Below are 25,050 nucleotides of genomic sequence, written 5' to 3' on the forward strand. Positions count from 1 at the left end.
TTGGCCCGTTTCCTCACCAGCAGGAAGGGGACATGAATGCCCGCTGGGGGTCACTGTACCGATTAAAGGGGGTAATTATGCAAAGTGCTAGTGCTGGCACGCACGTGCGGCCAAGGCTCTGGAAAGGGCCCCCATGTCCCACTCCAGCAGCTCCAGAGCAGGGGTGGGGGAGGGTCAGCTTAGAAAGGCTCCTTCCAACTCCTGACCAGGTGGGGAGGCGGGGGCCCTCAGTACCCACTGCCCCTTGATTTAGTCATCGTCCGCAGTTGTGGCTGGCATGTCCGGCCTCCCCTGGGAGCGTGCAGAGGTTTTGTGTGCAAGTTTGGGGGCGGGCCCTTAAAGAGGCTTGCTGGTCATGTCCTCTTCTCCCCTTCCTACCAGCTGGAATGCAGTGGAGATGGCAGGAACTGGGTAGCCATGCTGGGCCAGGAGACGGAAGCCTTGCAAGCAAGCTGGTGGAACAGGATAGGAGGCGGAGCTACCCCGGCCTTGGCTCACTTACACTCACACTGAGGCTGCACAAATGAGAAATACCCCTCTACTGACCGTCTGTGTGGTTTCGCCTGCGGCCCATTAGGAAGTCATCCCCATCCCTTCTGATGGCCACTATCTGGGTCTCAGGCCTGTAAGGTGGTGCTGTCATCCCGCTACCAGGGCAGTGTGAGGGGCCGGGTGTCCTTCCCAGGGCTGTGCCTGGGGCCACGGGGGGGGGGGGGGGGGGGGGGGGGGGGGGGGGGGTGGGGGGGGGGTCTCTGCTTGGCAGTTCTAGGCGATCCACACTTTTGAGATCGACTCACTGGTTCAAGTAATGCTCACTAAACCTGGCGAGAGAGGGGCTGTAACCCTCCTACTTTCGCAGCCAAAACAGCTCTTCATGCTGTTAAAGGCCAGTTTGGGGTCTGGGGGCCCACACCCCACCGAGGCTCAGAGCACCCTGCCGCCCTGGGCCCTCACTCCCGAGAGTTCCCGTTAGTTGCAAAGGCTCACAAAGGGACAGCAGGGGACAGGAGCTTCAGAGAGGCGGCCTCGTGCTAAGGGCCACTGGCCTCGGGCCAATGACACCACCCTACCCTCAGCCGGCACTCCCTCATGGACGAGTGCATTTAGAGTTCCCCTCGCAGGCGTTTTTCAGGAAAGCAATGGATTCTGCTGCTGAAATAACCCGAGGAAAAGCAGCCCTCTCATCTGGGTGCCAATGGGCCCCTGGGGAGGGGGTCTCCACACCCTCCAACTCATTGGAGGGCAGACGCTGTGGGGGGGGGGGGTTGGTGGTGGACTTGGATCCCCGGCTAGTGGGGCAAAATCCACCCGCGCCTTGCGTCCCAAGACTGGTCCCAGCGCCCAGGGGACACGAGATTTCAAGGTTTTTCTCAGCTCTTTTATTAAATTAGAAGGAACACAACTCGGGGGACACCCGTTGCGAGACCCACTGTGCTGTGTGCGAGTACGCCGGCCCCCACCTTGGCCGTCCTGCAGCCCGCGGCCCCCAGGCGGGCAGCATCCTCGCCACCTGCCGTCCCAGCCTCCCTGGGAGAGCTGCCTCCGGAGCACAGGAGGCCAGCCTCTGCCACGGAAGGGCCTGGGCCCCCCAGGGACCCAGAGACTCCCACTCTGCTTCCGGCTTTTCCCCAGGTGGCGGCCGATCGATGATGCTCATCTCCCAGTGCTCCCGGGCGAGACCCCAGCCCTGAGGCCCCTCCCTGAGAGAGGCCCTCGGGCCGACGGGCAGCACAGAGGTCCTGTGATCGGGCAGGGTGAAATCACGGACGGCAACTGCTCTGTGATGTGGCCCACCACCAGTGCAGCCCACTGCGGTGCCCCCTCCGGCGGTGCCCGGCAAGGGATGATCCAGAAACCCCGATCCCTGGTGTGAGTGGGGCCCTCCAGGACCCCAGACACTGGGGATACACTGATGAGGGACCCCCTGGCTGGGGAGGTGGGGAAACGGGCGTAGGACTGGCTGTTCTCTCGGGGACCCCGCTTGATTTTGGAGCTCAGGCCGCCGACAGGCCACCTGGGTGGCCAGGACACCCGAGGGCAGCCGGGGTGGCCAGGGGCTGGGGCCATGGGCCTTGCTGCTGTCCTCTATGCTGGAGGGCTTAGAGTGACCCCGCAGGCCCCCGCTTACACCTGTTCTTGGTCTGAGGGCCTGCACGGTCCTGCCAGGAGATGACGGGGTCACTGCCACCTCTTGGGGTGGGCTCCCAGGACGGGCAGGCTCTGAAGGGAGGAGCAGGTGGCCCCCGAGGGCATCCCCCGTCTAACAGGACACAACCTCCCCACTGCGACGGGGCACGAGTGTCGTCCGCACCTGGCACAGCTGGCCTGACCGGGAGGAGGGTGGGGAGGTCATGGAGAGCAGGGCGAGGGGCCCACAGGGGTGTCTGCGCTCACACTGGCCTCTCGGGGGCATTTATTAACCAGGTCCTGCAGGTGCCCTGAGGTGCCCCACGGGCATCCCCGCACCCCCCCACCCCCCCGAGACAGGGTGCCCTCTGGTTTTCTCACAGGCAGCTTCTGCTCTCAGTCCCGGGGGCCCTGCTTCCACGAGGCCCGAGACACCCTCCGCGGGGTGAGGTTACGGCTGTGCCGCTCGCACCGCCTGCCCCACCCACCCACCCAGGGCTCCTCTCAGCCCCCCAGGCAGGACACGTCTTCGCCCCGAGGCCGAGGGAGTCCTGGGGTTGGTCTGCGCCCCTCTGGAAGGTCGTGGCCCCTGCAGACCCGCAGAGAGGAGAGGCCTCAAGCAGACAGGCGGGGCTCTCAGGACCGCTTCTCTCCCCTTGTCCGAAGCTCAACGCGCTGAGAATGCTGCTCCCAGAGCCGGCGGGTCCCGCCACTCAAAGTGCAGGTCTGGGGCCAGCCCGGGCCCCCTGCGGTGGCAGACACGGCGGGGCCACTCTGCAGTGGTGAGGGCTGTGGCCGCGAGGCAGGGAGAGGCACGCGGAGTCTGCGGAGGAGAGAGAGGGCGGGAGGGAGGAAGACCGTCTGAATCATGTCTACACGGTTCGGTCCTAACCTGGAACACAGTGACACTCCGAGGCCGCTGGGAGGGGCTGGAGCCTGGGCCCCGCGAACGGGGCGCTCTCATTTACCAGCAGTGCGGCCCCGAGCCCTGGTTCCCTCCCCTGGAATGGGGGCACTGCCCACCCGTCCATTTGGCCACTCCAGCCACATGCCCCGCACGCCTGCGAGCCAGCAGGTGCCGCGCCAGGCCCTGGGGGGACAGGAGGGCAAATGAACACAGCTGCTGTCCTCTGGATCATCCCCAGGGTGGGAGACGCTGCACACTTGTACCAGTAAGAGCATGTGGTAGTAGCTGATGCAAGTGGTATGCGTGGAAAATAAAACATTAGAGATAAGAACCAGGACTTCTCATCGTGGTGGAGAGTGTGGGAAGGTGGCAATAATCTAACCTGAAACCTGAAGGATGGACAGGAGTCTGCCAAAGGGAGAAACAGGCAGGAGGGACGGCACGTGCAAAGGTCCTGAGGTGGGAATCTGGCACGTTTGAAAGTGATGAGGGAACAGCGAGGGGGTAGTCAGAGAGCAGGGGGGCAGGCAGGGGCGTGCTGGCCACGTGGTTAGGAGGAACCGGGCAGCTGTGGTGGCAGCCAGCACATTCGTTAGTGTCCTCGACAGACATTCACTGCGCAGCCCGTCGACCTGGGCCCTGAGAGAGGTTGTGGGGGCTGACAGTGGTGAATGAGGGGTGACCCCGTGGTCACTGAGCTCTCACTCCGGCGCTGGCTTCTCAGCCAGCTCTGAGCTTCGTGTTTCCCTGTGGAAGATGAGGGGGTGGACCCCAGCCCCCCCGGAGTGGATGGGGCGGTCTCGTGCACGCGAAGGCCTTGTGCAGAAACTCCGCGAAGCAACAAGCTAACCCGACAGCTGGCCAGCGCGGTCGTCTTTAATGCCTGACCCGCTCAACAGCTCGGTTTAACCGCGAGTGAGCTCACAGGGAGGTGTGGCTGTGGGTGTGTCGGGCCCACGGGATGCCCTCGGCCGGGGCCGGGGAAGGACGTGCTCGGGACAGCGGCGGGCCCGTTCAGCAGGCAGGCCCGCGGGAGTCCTGCACGGCGGAGGGCGACTTCCCAGCACCTGCTCGTCCAGGTACTGTTGTAACGCCCGACGCACTCCCTCTGGCAGCGCCGCAAGGGCCCTGGCCCTGAGCAAGCAGGCACACTTGTGCCCGGGACGCGGAGGATGTCCGGCCACTCACAGAGCTGCCCGAAGCAGGTGTCGAGGTGGCTCTGGAGAGACACAGGTGAGCAGGCCCTCGGCTCGGGCGGGCGTGAAGCAGGGTGCCGTGTTTCACCTGCATGTGTGTGTCTGCCGCACGGCCGTGTAAGGACTATACACGTAATGGGCTTATATCTACTGGCTGGTCTGCACATGCTCAAGTAACGTGAAAAATTCAAGCTAGCCCTCAGGTCGGTGGGGCTTTCTTCTTTCAAGTGGGCTACGCCCCTCCCTCCCTCACTGCCAAGGCTTCTAGAAAGTGGGCTTGAGCTCTGTGGGAAGTCCCCAGGGGGGCCAGCACCTCACAGGTGCCAGGCAGGGGGGCCACTGCTCCCTCAGGGTGGCTGGTGAAGCCTCCCCACAAGCGAGGAGCTCGTCACGAGGCCTCTAGCACCCGGGGACACTCTGAGGTCCAGGCCTCTCTGCCCCACAGCCTCCCGATGCACGAGGCAGCCGGGGAGGTGGCGGGGAGTGCTGTCCACTTGAGGCAGGGCCCCACCGCTGCCCCAAACCAAACCGCTAAGCCACCCACACCACGAGACGCTGATCTGGGGAACAGGGCCCCTCTGGGTGGACCGAGTCACTGAGGACAAGACAGCACCTAGAGGTACCCCGAAGGCCAAGGAAGTGGGGAGCCTGGGCCACCCCTCTGAGGCCTCGTCTCCTCAGCTGTGAGAGGGGACACCCCTCCACCTTGCAGAGACGTGGCCAGTGGTCGCCCCGCACCGCCCACACACGACAGGTCTGCCCTGGCGAACCCCCTCCCTGCTCTCATGGTCGTGGGGGGCTGCTGGAGGGTGTGCGCTGCTGCCTGCAGCAAGGGAGGGCACAGGGCTGCCCTGGGAAACACAAGCCAGATGAAAACTGCAGGTGCGTGGATGGATGCATGGACAGACAGACAGACCTGGTGTGTTTCAAGAGGCCTGAACTCCCGCCCAGGCACCTTCTCAATACACCAGGCCCGTCCGTGTAGATCTGTGCTCTGGGTGGGATTTCCTCCCAGTGGCAACTTCTTTGAAGGCAGAACAAAATGTGCTGAATCGGCCCTCCTGTGGCAGTGATGGAGCCCCTCGCAGGGCCCCGTGGGGGACTAAGGGGCTCAGCCTTTCCCAGAGCTGGGATAGGAGGCCCCTCCACCCCCACACCCCAAGTGGTTGGGGCCCAACAATGCCTGTGGAGAGAGGAGATCCTGGTGGCCTGGATGCCTGCCCGGCATGCTGGGTGGGGGTCAGGGGAGGAGACAGGAGGGTGCCGTGCCTTTAAAGGACTTGATGGGGGCAGGGGACTCAGTGGGAGAGAAAAAGAGAAAAAGAACATTCATGGCTGATCTACACTTGGCGGGTAACCCAGGGCAACCCAGCCTGGGCTCCAGGGGACTCCGGGCGGCAGTGGGCTGCCGTCACCCAGGTCACCCATGTACGAAGATCTGGTTAGGACACTGGGGCTGGTCCGGGAGGTCCTGCAGGCGTGTGGCATGTCTGGGGCTCGGTCCCACCCAGCCCCACCTAACCGTTCACCTACGCTCTCAGCCTCAGCAGACGTTTCTGTGACAGCCGCTAGAACAAGCCGGTACAGACACCGGCACCCACCGAGAGCCCACGACTGGTGGCTGAGACAGGCGATGGAGTGCCTGGGACAGCCAAGGGGACGCACAGTGCAGGTGACCCCTGGTGTGTGGCCCCTTAAGTCAGAGCCTCGCAAGATGAACAGAGGAACCCTCCAGGCACAGCGGCAGGAAGGTCCCCTCCCCAAGTCCTACCCTACTGCCCACAGGAGGGCCTGGGACAGCAGGGTCAGGGAAGTGAAGCTGGGGATACAGGACCCGTTCTCTGGGCCCGGGAGACACAGCTATGACACTTGTCTGCTTTTCCCGCTCTCCAACCCTGAGGACAGTGCTCCACTGGGCTCCTCCCATACTGTATCAGGGTGCTGCAGCTCAGTACTCCCCACCTCCCATGCTGCTGCCCCAGCCCCCCTTCCAGCCCTGCCCTGGCTCAGGACCCCCCTCCAGCCTGGTCCTGGCTCAGTGCCCCGCCCCCCCCAGGGCCCAGCCTAATCCTGTAAGCAATAGTGACCTGCTCCCTTCCTGCCACTACTGCCCCATTTCCTGGGGAACCGGGGGAAGGGCAGGCACACCCTCACCACCAGCTTCCTGCCTCGGTGCTGTGTCACGGGCCCCTCCCCAGAGAGCCCAGTTTCCGCCCCCGCCTTTGAAGAGACCTGGAGACCTGGAGGCCGTCCCGGTGGGCAGAGCGGGACAGAAGCAGGACAAGCAGAGCTCGGGAACCACCCGGGGTCAACCCGGAGGGCAGGGCCATGGGAGGGGCCGTCTCTGAGGCCCACGAGGGACTGCGGGGAGGCTGGCTGGCAGCGCATGTAAAGGAGACGGCTGGGATGCAGGACAGGAGCTGCAGCCTGATGCAGGAGCTCGGGAAATGTGCAGGCCGGAGCCGCTCACAGCCTCGCCAGACAGTGTGGCGCTGGGAGGGCAGGGCCCAGGCGCGGCGCTCCAGCCCCATCCAGGCCTGGCTCCATCTTGGGCAATTAGCCTCTTCGCACCTGCTTCCTCCTCCCTGAGATGGGGCTGATGACAGCCCCCCACCGCAGACTGGGCTGGACTGGGGGGACAAGCCCCCCGTTGCACTCAGATGGGCACACACAACGTGCCTCCTGACTATGAGCAATGGACCCTTCTACAAGGAGGGGCCAGCCCAGGGACGTGGAGAGGCCCCTATCACCCAAAGCATCCCCAAACCATGGCCAGCATCCTTCTGCACCCCTGCCTCTCATAAGCGCCCCTCACTTGGCCTCTTCGAATACTATGAGTAACAGTTTTCACTCCTGTATTTGAGATGGTGATGCCGAGCTCGGGGGAGTTAGGCAACAGGGGTCAGGCAGCCAGTAAGAGCCAGAACCAAGGACCGATGTGTACCTGGAATGGGGGAAATTCCGGGAAAGGTAAAGGGCTGGCCAAGTCCCCTGGCCTGCCCCTGCCCCTCCCAGGTGGGAATGAACCACTGTCTGGGTTCAAGGGGAGAAGCGAGTACCAGAGGGAGGAACAGCCACAGGTGAGCACCCCAGAGCGCAGGAGCTGGGAAGGACAGGAGGTGCCACCACGCTCTTAAAGCTTACGCCCCAGGGGACCAACAACTCAAAGGAGGAGGGAGAAGATTAAAATAAGGCAGGACAACTCAGAAGCCCCCACCTATCTAGGCTGGCCCTCAGGAGCCCGAAAGCCCTGGGCATAGGAGGCGATGCGCCCTGGGCCTGCCTTGCTGGCTGGTGGGTCCCCGTCGGGGCCTCGGAGGCCCGGCCGAGCTGGTCTGGCTGGGGCACCTGCTTGCCGGGAGGTGCATGCCCAGTGAGGGTGCGCTGCGCTGCTGTGGACAGCCTTGGGCACGCAGGCCAGCAGCCACCACGACCCGGAGCAAATTAGGTTTCCGTCCGGGCTGGCCCCTGAGGGGGTTTCTGTGATCTTCGATGAAGCGGGCACCTGGCCTGAGGGCCGATCTCTCTGAGCTGCCAGAGAGCTTGGGGAGGGGGGTTCCAGAGGTTTCCAGGTCAGCCTCGAAGCTGGGACTGGTCACCAGCCCTCCTGGGTAAGGACAGCTGGCTCGAGCTGAAGGCAGGGCCTCGGATCTCCCAGCCCAGACCCCAGCCTCTCAGAGCCCCAGGGACCCATGCCTCCCTGCCTCCCACCCACCCTGGGGTCCCCAGAACTCAGCCCTCAGGACCTGGTGCTCCTGGCCCAGGTGTGAGGGGCCCAAGAGGGGGACTAAGGGCTGGGACACACAGCCTGGCTTCCCCAGGGCCTGACGGAGGGGGCTGGAACCAGAACTCAAACTTTGCCCTTGTGTCTACAAATCCACCAGCCCCTACTTGGGACACCCTAATCCAGCCTCAGGACTGCCACCGCCCCTGCCCCATAGGGGCTGCAGGAAAGCCTACCCTGCCCCTCAGAAAGGCCTATCCAGATAAGCTGGTCCTTCCCCCCACCTGACTCTGCACCTGCCCTCAGGACTTGGGCAAGTTCCTCCTTGTGTCTCCCCCTCGCCCCAGCCCCCCAAAGGGCACCTGACTCTGTCCCTTAGCCCCTGCACCCACTGTCACCTTCCCCCTTATGTGAGGCTCTCCTGTAATAAGGGCACTAAGACCCAAGGCAGGAGCAGTACCTTGGCCACAGCTCCCTTGTTCGTCAGCCCACCGTGCTGGACAGGAGCACCCTGCTGCCTCCACCGGGGGCCTGGCCCCACAGCCCCAGCACCGCCTTGGCCCCTGAGGCACTCCGCCCATCGTCCCTGTTCCTCACGGGTCCCCAGGGTGCTGCTCACACGTTGGATACACACTAGACTCCCCGGGTCTGGGGTGTGGCGTGGGCTTTAGCTATTGTGTTGTAAAGAAGTCTGGCCTTGGCCCCTGGCTTCTGGGAGAGGATGGGTCATACCCAAGAGACTGTGGGTTCGGAACAGACTCTGCCTAGGGAAGGGGGGGGGCACGTCCCTGTGACTTAGGGTCAGGGCTTCGGGTCACGCTGGCCATCAGTCGAGCCTACGTGATGGGGCCCCGGTAAAAACTCCAGACACCAGAGCCTGTGTGAGCCTCCCCGCTGGGGAATGTCCTGTGCGTACGGTCACTCACTGATGTGGGCACGGTGACACCATCCTGGCCGCATGGGGAGAGGACTCTGCCCCATTCCTCTCCGTTCTTGTCTGATCTCAACCTGTATTCCTTCCCTGTACTAGACCGTGACTGTGAACATCAACAGCCTGCAGTGCGTTCTGTGAGCCCGCCCAGTGAATGCTCGGATCTGAGGGTCACTCTGGGAGCCCAAACCTGCCGCTGTGTCAGAGGTGAGGATCTCTTGTGGCCTTGACTCCACGTGGTATTGTCAGAGGATCCCCAGTGATCCGACGTGGCGAGCCCCACACCTACCTCAGGGGCTGTCCCCACATGGTGGGGGCTGACATGCTTTGCTCAAGGTCAACTGCAAGTAAGGGACAGAGCAAGGCTGTACCTCCAGACCTGGAAAAGGGTCCCAGAGCGCCCAGCCACCTGCTGCCCCGTCCACCCCTTCCAGAAGACACAGTGACCCTGACCCAGAGAGGGACGGGGCCCCGGTGCTGGGGGCTCACCTGGCCGGGCTCTGCACACGCTCCTCATGAAGGCAGGTGCTTCCACGTGCTGACGAAGGCAGTGGGGATGAGCGAGTAGGGCACAGTGGTGATGCAGTTCCACGTGTCCGACGTGGGGTCATAGCAGTCCAGGGTCTTGCACCTCTGGGTCCCGAAGTAGCCTCCCACCACGTAGAGCTTGTTGCCCGAGGCCAGGGCGTGGCAGGACATGCGTTTGGCCGTCATGTCCCCGATCCGCGTCCACTGGTTGGTCTCGCAGTCGAAGCGGTAGGCGGAGGCAGCTGTGAACTCGGTGTCACCTCCCATGATAAAGATCTGGCTGCCCAGCACGGCGGCTGCCGTGTACCGCCAAGGCTGGGGGCACTCAGCCTTGATGGCCCAGCGGTTCTCCGAGGGGTCGTAGCACTGGACTTTGGACACCATGTCTCGGTGGATGCTGGTCCCCCCAAAAACGAACAGCTTCAGTTTGGCGCTCACCACCGCGGCATTGCTGACACCGTCCCTCAACGGGGCCACCATGGTCCACTTGTTAGCCCCGGGGTCATACTTCTCCACCTGCTTCAGGGAGACAGACGGGGAGGCCGGGAAGACGCCTGCCAGGGACGTGTGTCCGCCGACCACGTAGAGGCAGTTCTCCAGCTCAGCAGAGCCGTGGCCAAAGCGGGCGATCAGCATGGGCGCCGCCTTGGACCACTCCTCGTGGACGGTGTCATACACCCACACATCCTTGGAGACCCCGTTCTCGGAGCCCCGGCCCCCGGTCACGTAGACCTTGCAGCCGATGGCCGAGGCACTGAACTCCTTCCGGGGGCTGGGTAGGTCCGCCTTGGGGATGATCTCCTTGGCCTTGTGGTCCACCTGGTAGATCTTGTCGCACATGAAGGTCTGGCCCCCCAGGATCAGCAGCGTGTGGCCCGCCTTGCGCGGCCGGGCGCAGAGGCTGGTGACCACCCCGTCATTCTGCAGGATCTTGGTCTTGCAGCGGAGCGCCTCGTCCACGATGAGCCTGGTGCGCTCGTCGGCCATGAGGAGCGCCTCGCCGGAGACCGCCTCCTTCAGGCAGTCGGCCGGCAGCAGGGCCAGCCTCACGCTCCGGAGGAGCTCCGGCAGGTGCGCCTTGCGCCGCTCGGGGTCGTGCTTCACCCACTGCAGGATGGCCTCGAAGACCACGCGCTCGTCCTCCGTCTCCAGCTCGTCGCTGGAGACCAGGTCCAGCAGGGTGTCCTTGGACAGGCTGTTGAAGTCGTCGCTCTGCCGCACCGTCTCGAAGTGCACCAGGCACATGCGCCAGGAGAACTCGTAGAGCCGGCGGCACTGGTGCGCGTCCGACAGCAGCATCATGCCCAGGCAGTTGGAGGGGAAGAGGTTCTTCTCCAGGAACTCGGCGGCCGCGTCGCGCACGTCGTGGAACTGCAGCATGTCGCCGGCCTCCAGCAGCGACTCGGCGTTCTCCTCGTTGATGACAATGCGGGACGAGTAGGCGAAGTCCAGCAGCAGCTCTAGCACCTCGGGGTGCAGGTTGTCCTGGAAGTTGACCGTGTCATCCCGGCTCTCCCGCAGCCCGTGGCTGAACATGGCCTCGAAGTAGCGGCTGGAGGCAGCCAGCACGGCGCGGTGGCAGGGGAAGGCGCGGTCGCCCGCCCACAGCGTGACGTCCGTGAACATGCAGTGCTTGCGCAGGGTGTTGAGGTGGGCCAGCACACAGTCGGGGTGGGAGGCTTTGTGGAAGAGGGTGATATTCATGGACCCCGTGCTGCTCCGTGACTTCCGCGTCTCATGGACGCTGACCGACATGCTGAGCCGACCTGCCGGGGTCAAGGCCACACAGGTGAGAGGGGCTGGTGCTGTGGCGGCTCACCCTTCAGCCCCTCCTCTCTCAGCCCCGCCCCTCCCCTCGACCACACGGCCAGGGACCATGCAGGTGGCAGTGGCCGGTTTACCCTCTGCCCTCCAGAAACTGATTTTGATGATTTCTGACCCGCTATGGAACAGAACATCTTTGGCCTGGAGACGAGCCACGTCTGGGTGAGTGTGAGGGGTGGCTGCCCTCCCTGTGGCCAGAGAATGCACATAGTGTCCTGGGGCCCTAAGAACACAGCAGCTCACAGTGATGCAGTGCCCTGGGCCGCATCTCACCCTCCAGCTGCCCTCTGGGGACATGGCCCTCACAGGCCGATTCTACAGGGGGGAAGCCAAGGCTCAGAGAAGCAAAGAGGCTGCCCAAAGTGCTGGAGTCGGAATGGGATGTCCAGGGCCAAGCCCAATCTCTACTCTCCACAGGCCCAAGGAAGCTGATTCTTTCCGAATTTTCTGTGGCAGACTGGAAACGGGGAGCCCGAGCAGAGCCTCACCGGCGCCCCCATGATCTCAGCGGGACCTGTCCTGAGCTGGGATCCCAGTAGTACCGGCCGGAGTCACCAACCCTGCCCTTGAAGTTCCCAAGAGCCGCCACTCCAGCCTAAGGGCTCAGTGTAGACACGTGCTCCAAATCCAGGATCTTCAGAGGCCCCTGGACCCACTGGGGATGAGCAAGGGTCTGAAGGCAAAGCTGGGCTGACCTGTGGCTCACCTGCAAGACACCTGTTCAATTCTGAGGTCCCAAAACGCAAGCGAGAAAAAGGCCCAGGTGACAGTAGGGCATGCTGACCAGGAACACAATCCAGATTTGCCTCCGCAGAAGCAACTGGAACACCAGCAGCCAAATGAGCCTCCTTAGTCTCTACAGGCGACTCCAGGACCTCGGGCCATAATGAGCGCCTCACCTGCCTCCCTCATGTGCCCTCCTCTGGCCAGGACTTGGCACAGCTGTGACATGGACTTGTCACACACTCAGATGTGTGGGATTCCAAGGCATTTTCATTAAAGTCCGACAGACAGGGGCGCCTGGGTGACAGTCGGGTAAGTGTCTGACTTTTGATTCTGGCTCAGATCATGAGCTCATGGTTTTTGGTGAGTTTGAGCCCCACGCTGGGCTCTGTGCTGACTGTGCAGAAACTGCTTGGGATTTTCTCTCTCTCTCTGTCCCTTCCCTGCTTGTGCTCTCTTGGTCTTTCTCAAAATACATAAAACTTCAAAAATTAAAAAAAAATTTTTTTTAATGTTTACTCATTTGTTAGAGAGATAGAGTGTGAGCAGGGGAGGGGCAGAGAGGGAGGGAGACACAGAATCTGAAGCAGGCTCCAGGCTCTAAGCTGTCAGCACAGAGCCTGACACGGGGCTCGAACCCATGGACTGTGAGATCATGACCTGAGCCGAAGTCGGACACTTAACTGACTGAGCCACCCAGGGGCCCCAAAACTTTAAAAAATATTTAAAAACACTAACGCTCGTCTTTTCTCCTTTTTAATTTTCAAAAGTACATAATTCTTCCAACCCCCACTCCAAGTCAATTTTCTGCTTAAGTAATAATCTGGTAAGGGAAGGAAGCGATTTCATGCTTCAGTGAAATTATAAATTAGTGTCCAAGTGCAGTGCTGTCTCTCCTGCTCACTCCTCCCCTGGCAAAGAACCAGGGGAACCACAAACTGACACGATCTGAGCTGCCTGGGCAAAGCCCCTGCTCCCAGGGCCCGGGCTGAGGCTGGCCCTGCTGCGCTGGCCCCCAGGCTGAGTCGGTGACCCGCCAGGGCCTCTGCTGTGCACACCAGCCACTGGGCTCTGGGGTCATGAGGTCAGCCCAGGGGGTGGGGGATGCAGCCAGCACGAGAGTCAGGGAGGTGGGCGCAGGCCCAGGCCGGACAGCGTAGTTCCCATTCAACCACCATCCTGGGCCACCCCTTCCCTGCACGGGGGCTCCTCTTCTGTAAAACGAGGTCCCTGTCCTGCTCGGGCCACAGGGGCACTCGGCTGCTGGCAAGTATTGACAGAGCATGACCTCTGAGCCTGGCCCTGGGGCTGGGTGGCACCGCGATCGGGAGGCCCCCAGAGGCTTGCCTGGCAGCCCGGCACTTACCCCAGATCTGAGTTCCAGCCCCCGTGGCACGCTTCCCCAGGTCTTGCTCACAGACACCTTCCCAAACGTGGACGCTCATCGAGTGACTCTATCCATCCCGTCCCCACTGTGCCTGGGCTGAACAGGAGCGATGGCCTTTGACCTGTGCTCCACGCTGGGGGTGTGGCCACAAGGACTCAAGGACTCGGATTCAAGGATCCCAGGTGAGACTCCCTACAGAGGGGCTAAGGACGGGGCAAAGCAGGACTCAAAGAACAAGAAAGCATCAAAAAGCAGGGCAAACCTGAACGGAGCAGCCACGTTTGCCCTGAGAATGAGGTCAAGCGGTGCCCTCTCCAAGGCCAGTGCTGAGCAGGCAGCCCAGGGCCCCAGCGTTGACTGACGTCTTGCTCAGCACCAAGATGCCTGCCTGCTGACGCAAGAGGCCCGCGCAGGCCAGGAGCCAGGGATGGGCGGACGCACCCAAGCAGGTTCCCACCCCCAGATGGCGGCCTGCCTGGGCACCTCCGTGCTGAGGGCAGAGGCACCTGCCGGGCTGTTTCCTCAGATTGTCCCACCCCTTGTGAGCAGTGCCTGCCTCTGAGCCAACCTTCTGGAGACAGCAGTCATCAGTCATGCACGGACTTGCCCCGGACCATGAGGTGATGTCCCAGAATCACCGTGATTCCAGAAGGTGGAGGGTCTCATCACCCCAGTTTACAGACGAGGATACTGAGGCCCAGACACAAGAAGGGAGTCACGTGAGCTGCAAACCTGTACCCAGGCCCGCGGCTCCCCAGGGCTGCACCTCCATTCTGGGCTGGCCGGCGTGGGAGGCCGGGCCTACGAGCCAGGGGCCCTGGGGGGGCTCCCTGCCCTGTGTCGGGCTCCTCACCTCAACCATAAAACATCTGGAAGAGGGTCACCTCAACCACAACATGTCCGGGAGAGCCCTCAGCATTTCCTCCAAACCCACTGCTCCCCAGCCCAGGCAAACGGGAAATGGCACCAAATATCCAGGCTGCCCTCGTCCCTCCCCAGCACCAGCACCCGGCCCCCAGCAAGTTCTGGGGCTCCTAAGCAAACCCCAAGTCTGACCCTTCTCTGCACCCCCAGCCTGCCCTTGACCGCTGGAAAGCCCCGACTGGTTTCTGCCTCTCTGATCTGTGCTCCATCCAGAGACCAGAGTGACGGTCCCGTCACGCCCAGCTCAAAACCCTCCAGGGGCGTCCCAGCGCCCTCAGTGAAATCCGTTTTCCCTGTGGCCGCCGGGTCCCACATGAGTTGACCCCTCCTCACTGGCCACCCCAGCATCACATCCTGCCACTTCCCAACTCGCTCGCCCCCTCGGACCACACTGGACTTCTTACTGGGCCTCAGGACCTCGGGCTGGAATGCTCCCCTGCCTGTCTACATGGCTCACTCTGTCACCTGTGACTTGATCACCTTGGTGAGGTCACCTCTTCTCCACACCTCACCCACTTCTGCCTTCCTCACAGCACCTACCGCTTCGTAACATTTTGCATTTATCTCCCGTCTCCCCAACCTGCTGAAGGTGGGGACCATGGGTGGGGTTACCTGATGTGACCCCAACACCCAGTGGGACCTGGCACGGAGCGGCCACTCGATATGAGAGAACAAACCTGCCGGCCCCGTCACTGCTCATGACAAAGCCTGGAGATGCACACACAGTGCATGAAACCCCCTTCACCTGCCGTCTGCTGGAGAGCTTGCTCGGCCCCCCAGAGAAGACGGGGCTGGGCTGGAGAAGGCGCTCCAGGGGGCCCCACAGGGAGGCGTGCGGTGGACACTCACGGCCTCCCTTGGGTCGGCACTACACGCCTGCTCTGAGGATTCAGATGTGGAACCCGAGGCTGGGCACTTGGGCCCAGCTGGCCACAGCGGTGCATCGCCGGGCCCTGGGGCTGCCTGAGTGCAGGGTCTGGTCCGTGTGCCGTCTTCCCGGACACGGCGATGGGTCAAACAGCCTCTTGTCTGGGACGTTTTCAGAACTGCGGGGAAGGAAGCAGGTGCCGACAGCACTGGAGGAGGGCCGGGGCGGCAGTGGTCAGGGGCTGTGCCACCCAGGACGGGGGCTGCATGGAGAAAGCACAGCCCACGGAAAGGCTGCCCTTCCTTGCTGTCTGACACGGGTCTCTGTCCCTTGTCACCTAGAGCCCCACCTAGTATGAGCATTTAGTGCGTATCAGTTACCGGGGATCAGGGGCTGCTCTCCCTGCTAAGGGGTCTCCTACCTAGGAGCCCACACCACACACCAAGAATGGGCTGTAGGAGACGGTTTTCCGTGTTCACTGCCAGCCCCACGCAGGGCGGGGGGGATGCAGAGTGCAGGACACAGGCTCCCAGCCTGTGGCAGGCGGGGTGGGCATCCCGGGGTGTGTGTGCCCGAAAGTGGGTCCGCCCAGCGCCTCCTTGGCTCCCTGCCTTGGGGGCCACGATAAATCAGACACTCACGCTGTGCCTGTCACAGAACTATTCTGATTAGCTAAGCGTCATCCTAGGCTTTGATGGATTTAAGGCGCACAAAGTAACAGCCCTGCTTCAGATGAGCAATTCATCATCCTGCGGGGAGGTATTGATCCGCCTCAGGCCACACCTCCGCCCCCTGCACTGCAGTCCTCACCTCCCCAGAGGCAGTTAACACGCACCCAACAGCAATGTGCCCTGAATCTCTCCCATTGCCTCGGAGGTTAACTAAATGCACAAGGAAGCGAAGGCGCCAAGGGGTGAGAGCTCTGGAAGAGACTTGCCATGCTCTCCAAAGACCCCAGTAACAGGAAGCGGAAGGCCCCGTTCGCAGAGAAAAATGCACCTCGGGGGCCATCAAGCTGCTGCCGGTCACTGTCCAGCAAGCCTCGTCTAGCTGCAGCCCCGACCCCTCCCCGCCTCCCTCCACCAGCCAGGAGCCCACGTCCCTCATGACCAGGATGTCAGCTCTACTGCTCTTTGCCCGACGCCAGAGGGAGTGGGAAAGCCCAGGGCCCCGCTGTGGGGGTTGCAGGTAATGTCCTTACGACCCACTCCGAGTAATTCCCATGTGCCAGGCACTGGGTGTGGGCAGTGGTGACCACAGAGACAGGATCCTGTCCCCAGGGTGTGGGAGGGGGAGACAGACCAGCAACGGGTCACAGTGACAAGAAGATGGTGTGGTCACTTAGGCCCCTGTGAAGAGGGGACATGTGAGCTGAAGCTTAACCCACGAGCCAGGCTGTGACAACGGGAAAGGAAGGCTGCAGGTGGAAGAACTGTGAACACAAAGGCAGAGCAGAAACAAGGTTGGCCCATTTAGGGAAGAGGAACGCCAGGCCGATGGACAGGGGCACAGTCACATGGCGCTGGATGCCCACAGTGACACGGCTCCCACTGACAGGCGGGGTCTACGTCCCCTCCCTTTGACTCCGAGCAGGTTCTGTGTCTGACCAAATGGAGCCAGAGAGACACTGTGCCCATTTCTGGGCCTAGCCCTTCCCACACTGGCAGCTTCCTCCCTGGCAGTGCCCGCTGCAGGGGAAGCCAGACAACGTGAGGCCTGACCACACTGCAGGGAGATGCCAGCCTGCCACGTGGAGAGCGGCCCGGCCGCCCTTGTGGCCATGGGAGCCCAGGTGCCAGGTATGTGAGTGAGGAAGTCACCTTGGACAGCCCAGCGGCCCACCTTGGGCCCCCGACACTGGACCCCGGTGACCGCAAAGGTCACGCGTCACCCAACCTCGAGACCCGAGACAAATCCTGACCGAGCCCCTGCTGGACACCAGGCCGGCGGCGGCCTAAACCAAGTCCAGAGGGCAGCTCCCACGCTTGGGCGGCACAACAGACACACTTAACAGAAAGGCCAACGTGCAAGCGAGGTGGGAGAGGGCCGGGGCGGGGAGGTGGCACGTAATCTGCAGACGCTCCTCCGGGAGTGTCTGCCCGAGCCGTACTGACCGCTGTGACAAAGTGGCCTGGAGGGAAGGCCAAGGTCCCTCCTGGACAGCGGACAGAACTGGGCCCGTGAAGACCCACGCCACGGCTGCGTGGCGTTGGGAAGGTTCCTTCGTCTCTCTGAGTCGGCTCCAACCACAGAGTGACACTAAAAACAAGTGACAAGCAAGACAATACACGGCACGTGTTTCGAGTGGCCTGGGTCCCTATCATGCTCACGTGCCTGGCTGTGACCATGTCGCTGGAGCAAAGAACAGGGCAGACACTCTGGATCCTGACTCCATCCCTACCCTATGCTTTCTGGTTTTGTGTTTGTTTGTTTGTTTGTTTTTAAAGTAAGCTCTACACCCAAGGTGGGGTGTGAATTCATGACCCCGAGATCTAGAGTGGCTCGCTCCACTGACAGCCAGCCGGGCGCCCCTCCGCTCTGCTTTTTTTTTTTAATTTTTTTTTTTTTTTTTTTTGAGAGAGAGAGAGACAGTGCGAGCAGGGGAGGGTCAGAGAGGGAGGGAGACACAGAATCTGAAGCAGGCTCCAGGCTCTGAGCTAGCTGTCAGCACAGAGCCCGATGCGGGGCTCGAACCCATGAACCATGAGATCGTGACCTGAGCTAAAGCCGGAAGCTGGACGCTTAACCTACTGAGCCACCCAGGCGCCCCGCCTCCGCTCTGCTTTGAAGAGGGCAATGTTCACCGTCAACTCCTTTTTTTTTAAGTTGTTTGATTTTTTAAAATGAGTATGTGATATTTTTGTGATCAGAAAAAAACATGAAAGGGTTTTATCAAGCCTGTGAGATCTGGCTGTGTCCTGCAACGGTGAAAAGGAAGGAGTTAAATGCGATTAAATACCTTGTAAGCACGGGGCTGTGTGGTTCAGCACCCCTTCCTGGGCGGGGATCTCGGGGCTGACACGTGACGCCCGCTCCACCCCCACATAGGGGGTCCCAGCAGGATGCAGGGGTACCCTTCTTCCCCTTGTCAAGTGGAAGGCAAGCTAGGCACCCTTACAGAGCTCACAAATCTAACTGTTAATTGAAAGCAAAATCAGTATGCCCAGGGTCACTGAATCAGAGGTGCAGATCATTCTAGATACCTTTATACCACACAAAGGTCCATTCCCTAAATGCCTCTTTCAATGGCTCTTTGTTTAAAAAAAAAAACTTTACGTACATTCAAAAAATTACATGTACTCTTATTGTTTTTATTTATTTAAATTTTTTAAATGTATTTTTTGAGAGAGAGCAAGCGAACACACACTCAAATGGGGGAGGGACAGAGAGGTGGAGAGAAATCCCAAGCAGGCTGCGTGCTGTCCGCATAGAGCCCGATGCGGGGCTTGTACTCATGAACTGTGAGATCAAGAGTCAGATGTTTAACTGACTTGAGCCACCCAGGTGCCCCCAAAGTACCTTGTTTTTAATTAAAAATGCAAAGGATTAGAATTACTCATATTTTTGTGTGTGTGTTTACTTTGATTTTGTTTTCCATCTCTTTATTGTGAAAGACTCCAATCCTGCAGTAAAGTCATGATAATTGTGTAACACACGCACGCCTTCTGCTCAATGTGGTTAGTCGGCTGGATGCAACTTTGCCCCGCGCCAGCCCACAGCCTCACCCCATCCCTCCTGCAGGGGGATAGGCTGGCTCTAAGGGCGGTTCTAGACGGAGCCTGGCTCAGGGAAGGGGTGAGGGTGTTGCTCCACCCAGCACTCGGGGACAAGTGAGGTTCCTCGTTAGGCGGTGCCAAAATGACTCTGCATCGGACAGCTCCCCATGAAAGGGGCTGACCGGCTCACCCCGGAGCGCATCTCCACAGGGAAGAATCCCAACCGCCTTCCCTAACACTGGGGGACAACCTGGTTCTCGCCCGCCATCTGAGGTCACGACCACCAGTGCCACAGTACCCTCCCCATCGTGCTCGGCTCTTACATGCCCCGTGGTGGGGCAGTTCTTCCTGAGGCCCACCCGTCCACCTGGAAGGGGAAGAGAATCCCAGGAGACCCGGAGGGGTGGGCCACTGTTCAAGAGCCTTCTCCATGTCTGCAGCCTTTTTACTCTGTGCACCCCCATGTTCTGCACACTTGAGGAAGGGCAGCCTCTATGGCGTCCGTGACCAGGAGCCGAGTTCCAGCCTGCCGCAGCCTCTGCTAGCCGGGAAGCCATGCTATTATTATTTCATGTTGACGGACGCTACCGAGAGGGATGCCAACTTTGCTGGTGTGGAAACACAGCCCTGGGGAAGGGTTTGGGGTTGCACTGCGCTGGCTCACCCCGGGGAGGCACAGGAGGAGGTGAGGGGTCAAGGCTGTGCAACCCTCCTGGACGATGAAGCAACACTTGCTGCAAAGAGTGAGTAGAGAGTTCTGGTCAGGAAGGGAGCCAGACCAAACTCGTGATCACCAGGGGCCTCTGCCGCGCTGGGCATCGCCCGTGGAAGGTGCGGTCCCTGTGACCAGGCCCGGCATGCTGAGGCCTGTCCGCTCTAACCAGGATGGGCCAGCTTTCACTGCATCAACGCCCCCAAATCTCAGTGGCTTCGGAGGACAGAGATTTCTCTCTGGCTCGCAGCACATGATCATGGTTCGAGGGTGGTAGGGACAGTGTGAGGAGTGTCCTGGTCCTCACTGTCAGCCCCAGGGACCCATGACAGAGCAGCACCCTGTCACCGGTCAGTAAGCCCTAGGGAAGAGACGGAGTGCCTGGAACTGTGCGCACATGGGCTGGCAGACACACATCACGTCTGCTCCCGTCTTGCTGGCCCAGACCAGGCCCACAGCTTCGCTCACTCACGAGGGGCAAGGAGCAATCCCGCCACCTGCCCCGGTTTCGGAAATCTGCACGTGGGAACGGTAGCTTCGAGATCAATGCCAGCGACGGTACTATCGGCACTGACAGTGACGGAGGACCTGCTGCACAGCGGGCGCTGTTCTGAGCCCTCCCCACAGCCTTAGGGACAACCGTAACCTGCACCCCACAGGCCGATGCTGTTGTCACAAGCTTGTGACCCAGATCTGTGTGGTTCTCCCCCACACAGCAAAGGGACAGAAGAGAGGGCTGGGGGCCACAGCCAGTGGACGGGTTCCTCCGTATCCCCCTCGGGACAACCCATGTCAACCCTGCTGTGCACCTGGGGCAGTGCCATCTCGAGAACAAAGGCTCTGAGCCCCGAGGTATCTGACGTGGGTGATGTATCAACTCCTCTCCTGTGAATGGCAAAGCATCCTCGTGGGAAAGCGGCTTCTAGGGTCATTTTCTGCGTCCCGTTCAGATGAGGACACCGGCTGAGCAAGGCCACCACAGGGGAAGGATCTAACAGTCCCCCACGCCTTGTCCAGCGGCTCAAAGACAAGGTCAGGATTTTGTCAGCTCCTCCCTGGCAAGGATTTGTTCTCTAGGAGAAGCTGTCTTGCTATGGAGAGGAGTGAACCCTCGGGAGGGGCTGTCCAGCCCACAGCAGCCACGGCCACGGGTGCTCAGCACCTGTTCTCTGCCCAGAGCCCTGCCTTTTCAGTGTGAGCTCCGAGGACCAAGTTAGACGGGCCAAGGGACACACCCAGGAGCTCAATCATCTTTACTGAAAAGACAATGTAAGAGTGAAAAGCACAAGATACAAAAGACGTAAATCCCCTTGGAATTTCAACCCGGAACATGGGCATTTTCATGAGGGAGAGGGAGAGGGTGGCTGAGGACACTGCCCTAATGGGAGCAAAATCTTGCTCTTGTGGGAGGGGGAGAATCTTGTTCTTTTTATATGCAAAGCACAGATATACACACAATACAGAGACTTATGTCTGGTATTAACATCTATGGGAGGGTAAGCAGAATGGGGGGGTTCCAAGAAGGTTTGTGGGGAAGGTGATAAGAAACGCTGCAAACAGAATAACTATTTTCATGTTGGCTCATTTTCCCGTCTATCCCCAAACAAACATTTTACATTGTTGCGGTTACAGAATGCTGTTTTACATTGTTTTTATCTATTTACATAGTTTCCTCTCCTTCACTCACTATCGAACAAAGGTGGATTGAGCGTCCGCGGGGTGCAGGCCCTGGGACCCCGTCTTCTGGCTCCCTCATGAAATGGCCCAGTGTCTCTGTGGTTGTCACATTTACCTTTCAGTGTCTGTGACATGCTGAACCCCCATGACTTACGGAGTCATTCATCCACAGTTCTGAAAGTTCCTACCAAACAAATCACGTCTTTGCTTATGTTGAATTACTGGTATTCTCTTGAGATACAATCTTGGGAGAAGAATTACAGATGTTTGATGTCACATTGTCCCAAAAGTTCTGCTTGCCAGGCTTAAACCACCCCTGCAACAAGAGGGCTTCTTTCAGCTGCGGGTGAGTGGGTGGTGTAGACACCTCCAAATTCATGAGGGCAGGGCAGACAGAAGCCACTGCTCTGCTCCTGCCACACCCTGCCCCTCCTCAGCTCAGTGGGGCAGCCGGGACCATCTCTGGCCCCCAAAGCTGGGAGTCTGCAGGTCCAGCTGTGGGCTCCGGCTGGGATCAGGGCCAATGTAACGGACACCACCGCTCTAATCAGAGAGGGGACAGAGCACTCGGCACTCAGGCTCCCCTGTCTGTTGGAATAACTTGTTTCCTTTCACTGATCCAAAGTGAGACGGGAGAAACAAAGTGGGCAGAGAGAAGCGTCCCCTCAAAGCAAACACTGCATCAAGATCCTGGGCTCCTCCCTCTTCAGGACTGCCTGGCCCTCCCAAGCAGAGTGGGGGCTGGGGACCTGGAGGAGGAGTCTCTTTTCCTGTCTGGTCCCCTGAAAGGTCCACAGAGCCCCACAGATGGGGCCGCTAAAAGCACTCTGGCCTAGATATCACTTTCAACGAGCCACCTGGATGGGGTCTTGGAGGAAAAGGAACATGCAGCATCCAACAGGAAAATACAAAACCCACCGAGAGTAAAGCACCAGCCCTTTGCTGATGCGGCTCCTTCTTTTCCAGACTGCAGTGTTGGTGGGCAACTGGAATCTGAATGCTCTTCAATTCCTGAAGCCTGGGACACTGTTCTGTCCTTTCTCTTCCCGCCGAGGGCAGGGGCGTGCAGCTGGAGAGCAATTCGGAACATGTTTCCAAACGACAGCCGCAGACACCCTCTGCCCTGCATTTCCACTCCAGGAACCTTGCCCTCAGTCCTACTTGCATGTGGGTTTTTGGCTGCAAGCAGAAGGCTGAAAACAACCTCAATATTCCTAAATAAGAGTCCTAGTCAAATACACCTTCATCGAGTGGAATATTATGCAACCAAATATATATTTTTAGACATTTTTATTATTTTTTAAATATTTATTTTAGAGAGAGAGAGAGAGTGAGCAGAGGAGGGGCAGAGAGAGAGAGAGAGACTCAAAATCAGGAGCAGGCTCCAGGCTCTGAGCTGTTAGTACAGAGCCCAGTGCGGGGCTTGAACTCACGAACTGCGAGATCATGACCTGAGCTGAAGTCAGATGCTCAACCGACTGAGCCACCCTGGTGCCCCCTGTGTGTGTGTGTGTGTGTGTGTGTGTGTTAAGCACTTGGGTTGCGTGCTTACATGGGAAGTGCTGTGGGTAGGATGCTGTCTTTTACGTGAGAAACCAGACTGCCCATGCGCACGCCTGTGTATATGTGCAGAGACTATCTTTGGCAGGCCGTGTAAGAAACGGGTTGACATCAGTGAGCTGGGGAGAACAGCGGAAACCCCACACCCCTCCGACGCTGCTGAATTCCATGCCAGACACGGTATTACTTTTTCAAAACCCTGCCGTGCATGAGTCTTTGTGCTAGGTGCTTTAAATGCATTCTTTTACTTAATCCTTAAGAAACCTCTTTAAGGTCCCTATTGTACAGATGGGCAAACTGAGGCTCACAGAAGATAAAAAAGAAAAAAGGTACACACATCTTCAGTATTCAAAGCTGTTTTGCTCCCAAGTTCTTGCTCAAATGGCACAATGTGGGCTATTTATGAAGACAAGGAAGCTTCCTGGCAACAAACGGTGTGTGCAGTGGAACGGAAGAGCGTATTTTAAATGAAAACCCCTGATTTCTCACGGACTCCTGTGGCACTTAGCAAACCTGCATCGACCCCCCTGGGCTTCAGGAAAGGAGGAAGCGTGTGGGCTGAGTACCCCCAGAAGAGTGCCGGCTGCAGAGGACAGTGGGTGACCTGGGGACACGGCAGGCCTGTGTTACAGGCTTCCTCTCAGGCATCTGCCTTCCTCCCTGCCTGGATAACAGCCCCCTCGGTCTGGGGCCTCGCCTCTGGCTGGCACTGCTGCTCTGTCCCCGCTGTGAGACCCGTGCCTGGCATTCAAATGCTCAGTGCCCTTGTTTCCACATTTGTAAAATGGGCGTGAAAACAATCATGCAAACCTCCCAGGATTGTGAAAACAATCGTGCAAACCTCCCAGGACTGCCAAGGAGACTAAAGGGGGGAAATCAGTATTGAGAGCTGGGCTCAGGGCCTGGTACTCAGTTCCCAGTTTACAGGTACATCGGGCAGCACAGTGCTTTCAAGCATCTTTCTATAAGTTAAAATTGACCAGGGGCGCCTGGGTGGATTAGATGGTTAGGCAGCCAACTTCAGCGCAGGTCATGATCTCACAGTCTGTGGGTCCGAGCCCCGCGTCGGGCTCTGTGCTGACAGCTCAGAGCCTGGAGCCTGCTTCTGATTCTGTGTCTCCCTCTCTCTCTGCCCTTCCCCTGCTCACACTCTGTCTCTCTCTCTCTCTCTCTCAAAATAAAATAAAGGCATAAAAAAATTAAAAAAAATTAAAATTAAAAAAAAATGACTGAGGACCCTAAGGGGCTTCTCTCTTTATGGGGTTTTGCCTATTGACATTAATCAAAATTAAATTTTAAATGTTTTAAGGGATGCCTGGGTGGCTCAGTCTATTGAGCGTCTGACTTTGGCTCAGGTCAGGATCTCACAGTTCGTGGGTTCCTGTCCCGCATCGGGCTCTGTGAAAACAGCTCAGAACCTGGAGCCTGTATCCAATTCTGTGTTCCCTCTCCTGCTCTCCTCTCCTGTCTCTCTCTGGCCCCCCCAAATAAATAAATGTTAAAAAATTAAAAAAGAAAAAAGAGTAATGAGCATTTTAAAAAAAGTTAAAAAAAATAAATGTTTTAAAATTAGAACTGGGAAAAAAATTTGAATGTGTGTTCGTTAACTGAAAAATAATAGAGGCACATGGGAGGCTCAGTCAGATGGGCGTCCGACTTTGGCTCAGGTCCTGAATCTCATGGCTCATGAGTTCGAGCCCTGTGTTGGACTCTGCTGACAGCTCGCATCCTGGAGCCTGTGTCAGACTCTGGGTCTCCCTCTTTCTCTGCCCCTCTTCTACTCATTCTCTCTCTCTCAAAAATAAACATTAAATTAAAAAAAAATTATAAACCCACTATATATTAAGATAAAAACTGTTTTTCATAAATCTGTTTTCAAAAAAGTGGTTTTTCCTATCTTTTAGTTGAGAATACTGACTGGATCACTGCTTCTGCATTCTTTGCTGTAAAATGTTTTCATTGAAGAACGTGCAGAAAATCCAGCCTTGCAAGGCCAGGTCGTCAGAAAAGGAAGGAGACAGTTGGAGCCTTTTCCGATAACTTAGGATAGTCTTCACTGATGCCACACCAAGACCCAACAAGCAGTAGCTTCTTAGAGATTCACTGCAGTGTGGATCCTGACCCTGAGCCAGCGAACTTTTGTTCTCTGTGACATTCCGACCTCCTGGTCCATCCTGCACTCTGAATGGGCTGTTCGCCGCTGCACGGTTTGGTAATACGGTGCAATGGTCATGGGGAAAACATTG

The 25,050-nt window shown here is 59.1% G+C and overlaps 1 protein-coding gene across 4 annotated transcripts in view; it reads right to left on the reverse strand.

Moving 5' to 3' along the window:
- Positions 1–2,627: 2,627 nt before the first annotated feature.
- Positions 2,628–25,050, reverse strand: part of KLHL25 (kelch like family member 25) — a 48,952-nt gene continuing 26,529 nt past the window's right edge. For 3 of the 4 annotated variants that reach the window (XM_029951977.1, XM_029951979.1, XM_029951978.1), the window contains exons 2-3: positions 9,375–11,179; positions 2,628–2,950 (exon numbers count right to left, since the gene is read on the reverse strand). In XM_029951977.1, coding sequence (XP_029807837.1) covers positions 9,399–11,168 — 1,770 coding nt within the window. In that variant the 5' untranslated portion in view covers positions 11,169–11,179 and the 3' untranslated portion in view covers positions 2,628–2,950; positions 9,375–9,398. Of the gene's footprint in view, positions 2,951–9,374; positions 11,180–13,326; positions 13,681–25,050 lie in introns of those variants that run through there. The other variant, XM_029951976.1, reaches the window with a different exon arrangement.

Source organism: Suricata suricatta, chromosome 9 (assembly GCF_006229205.1).
Source record: "Suricata suricatta isolate VVHF042 chromosome 9, meerkat_22Aug2017_6uvM2_HiC, whole genome shotgun sequence".
NCBI lineage: Eukaryota > Metazoa > Chordata > Mammalia > Carnivora > Herpestidae > Suricata > Suricata suricatta.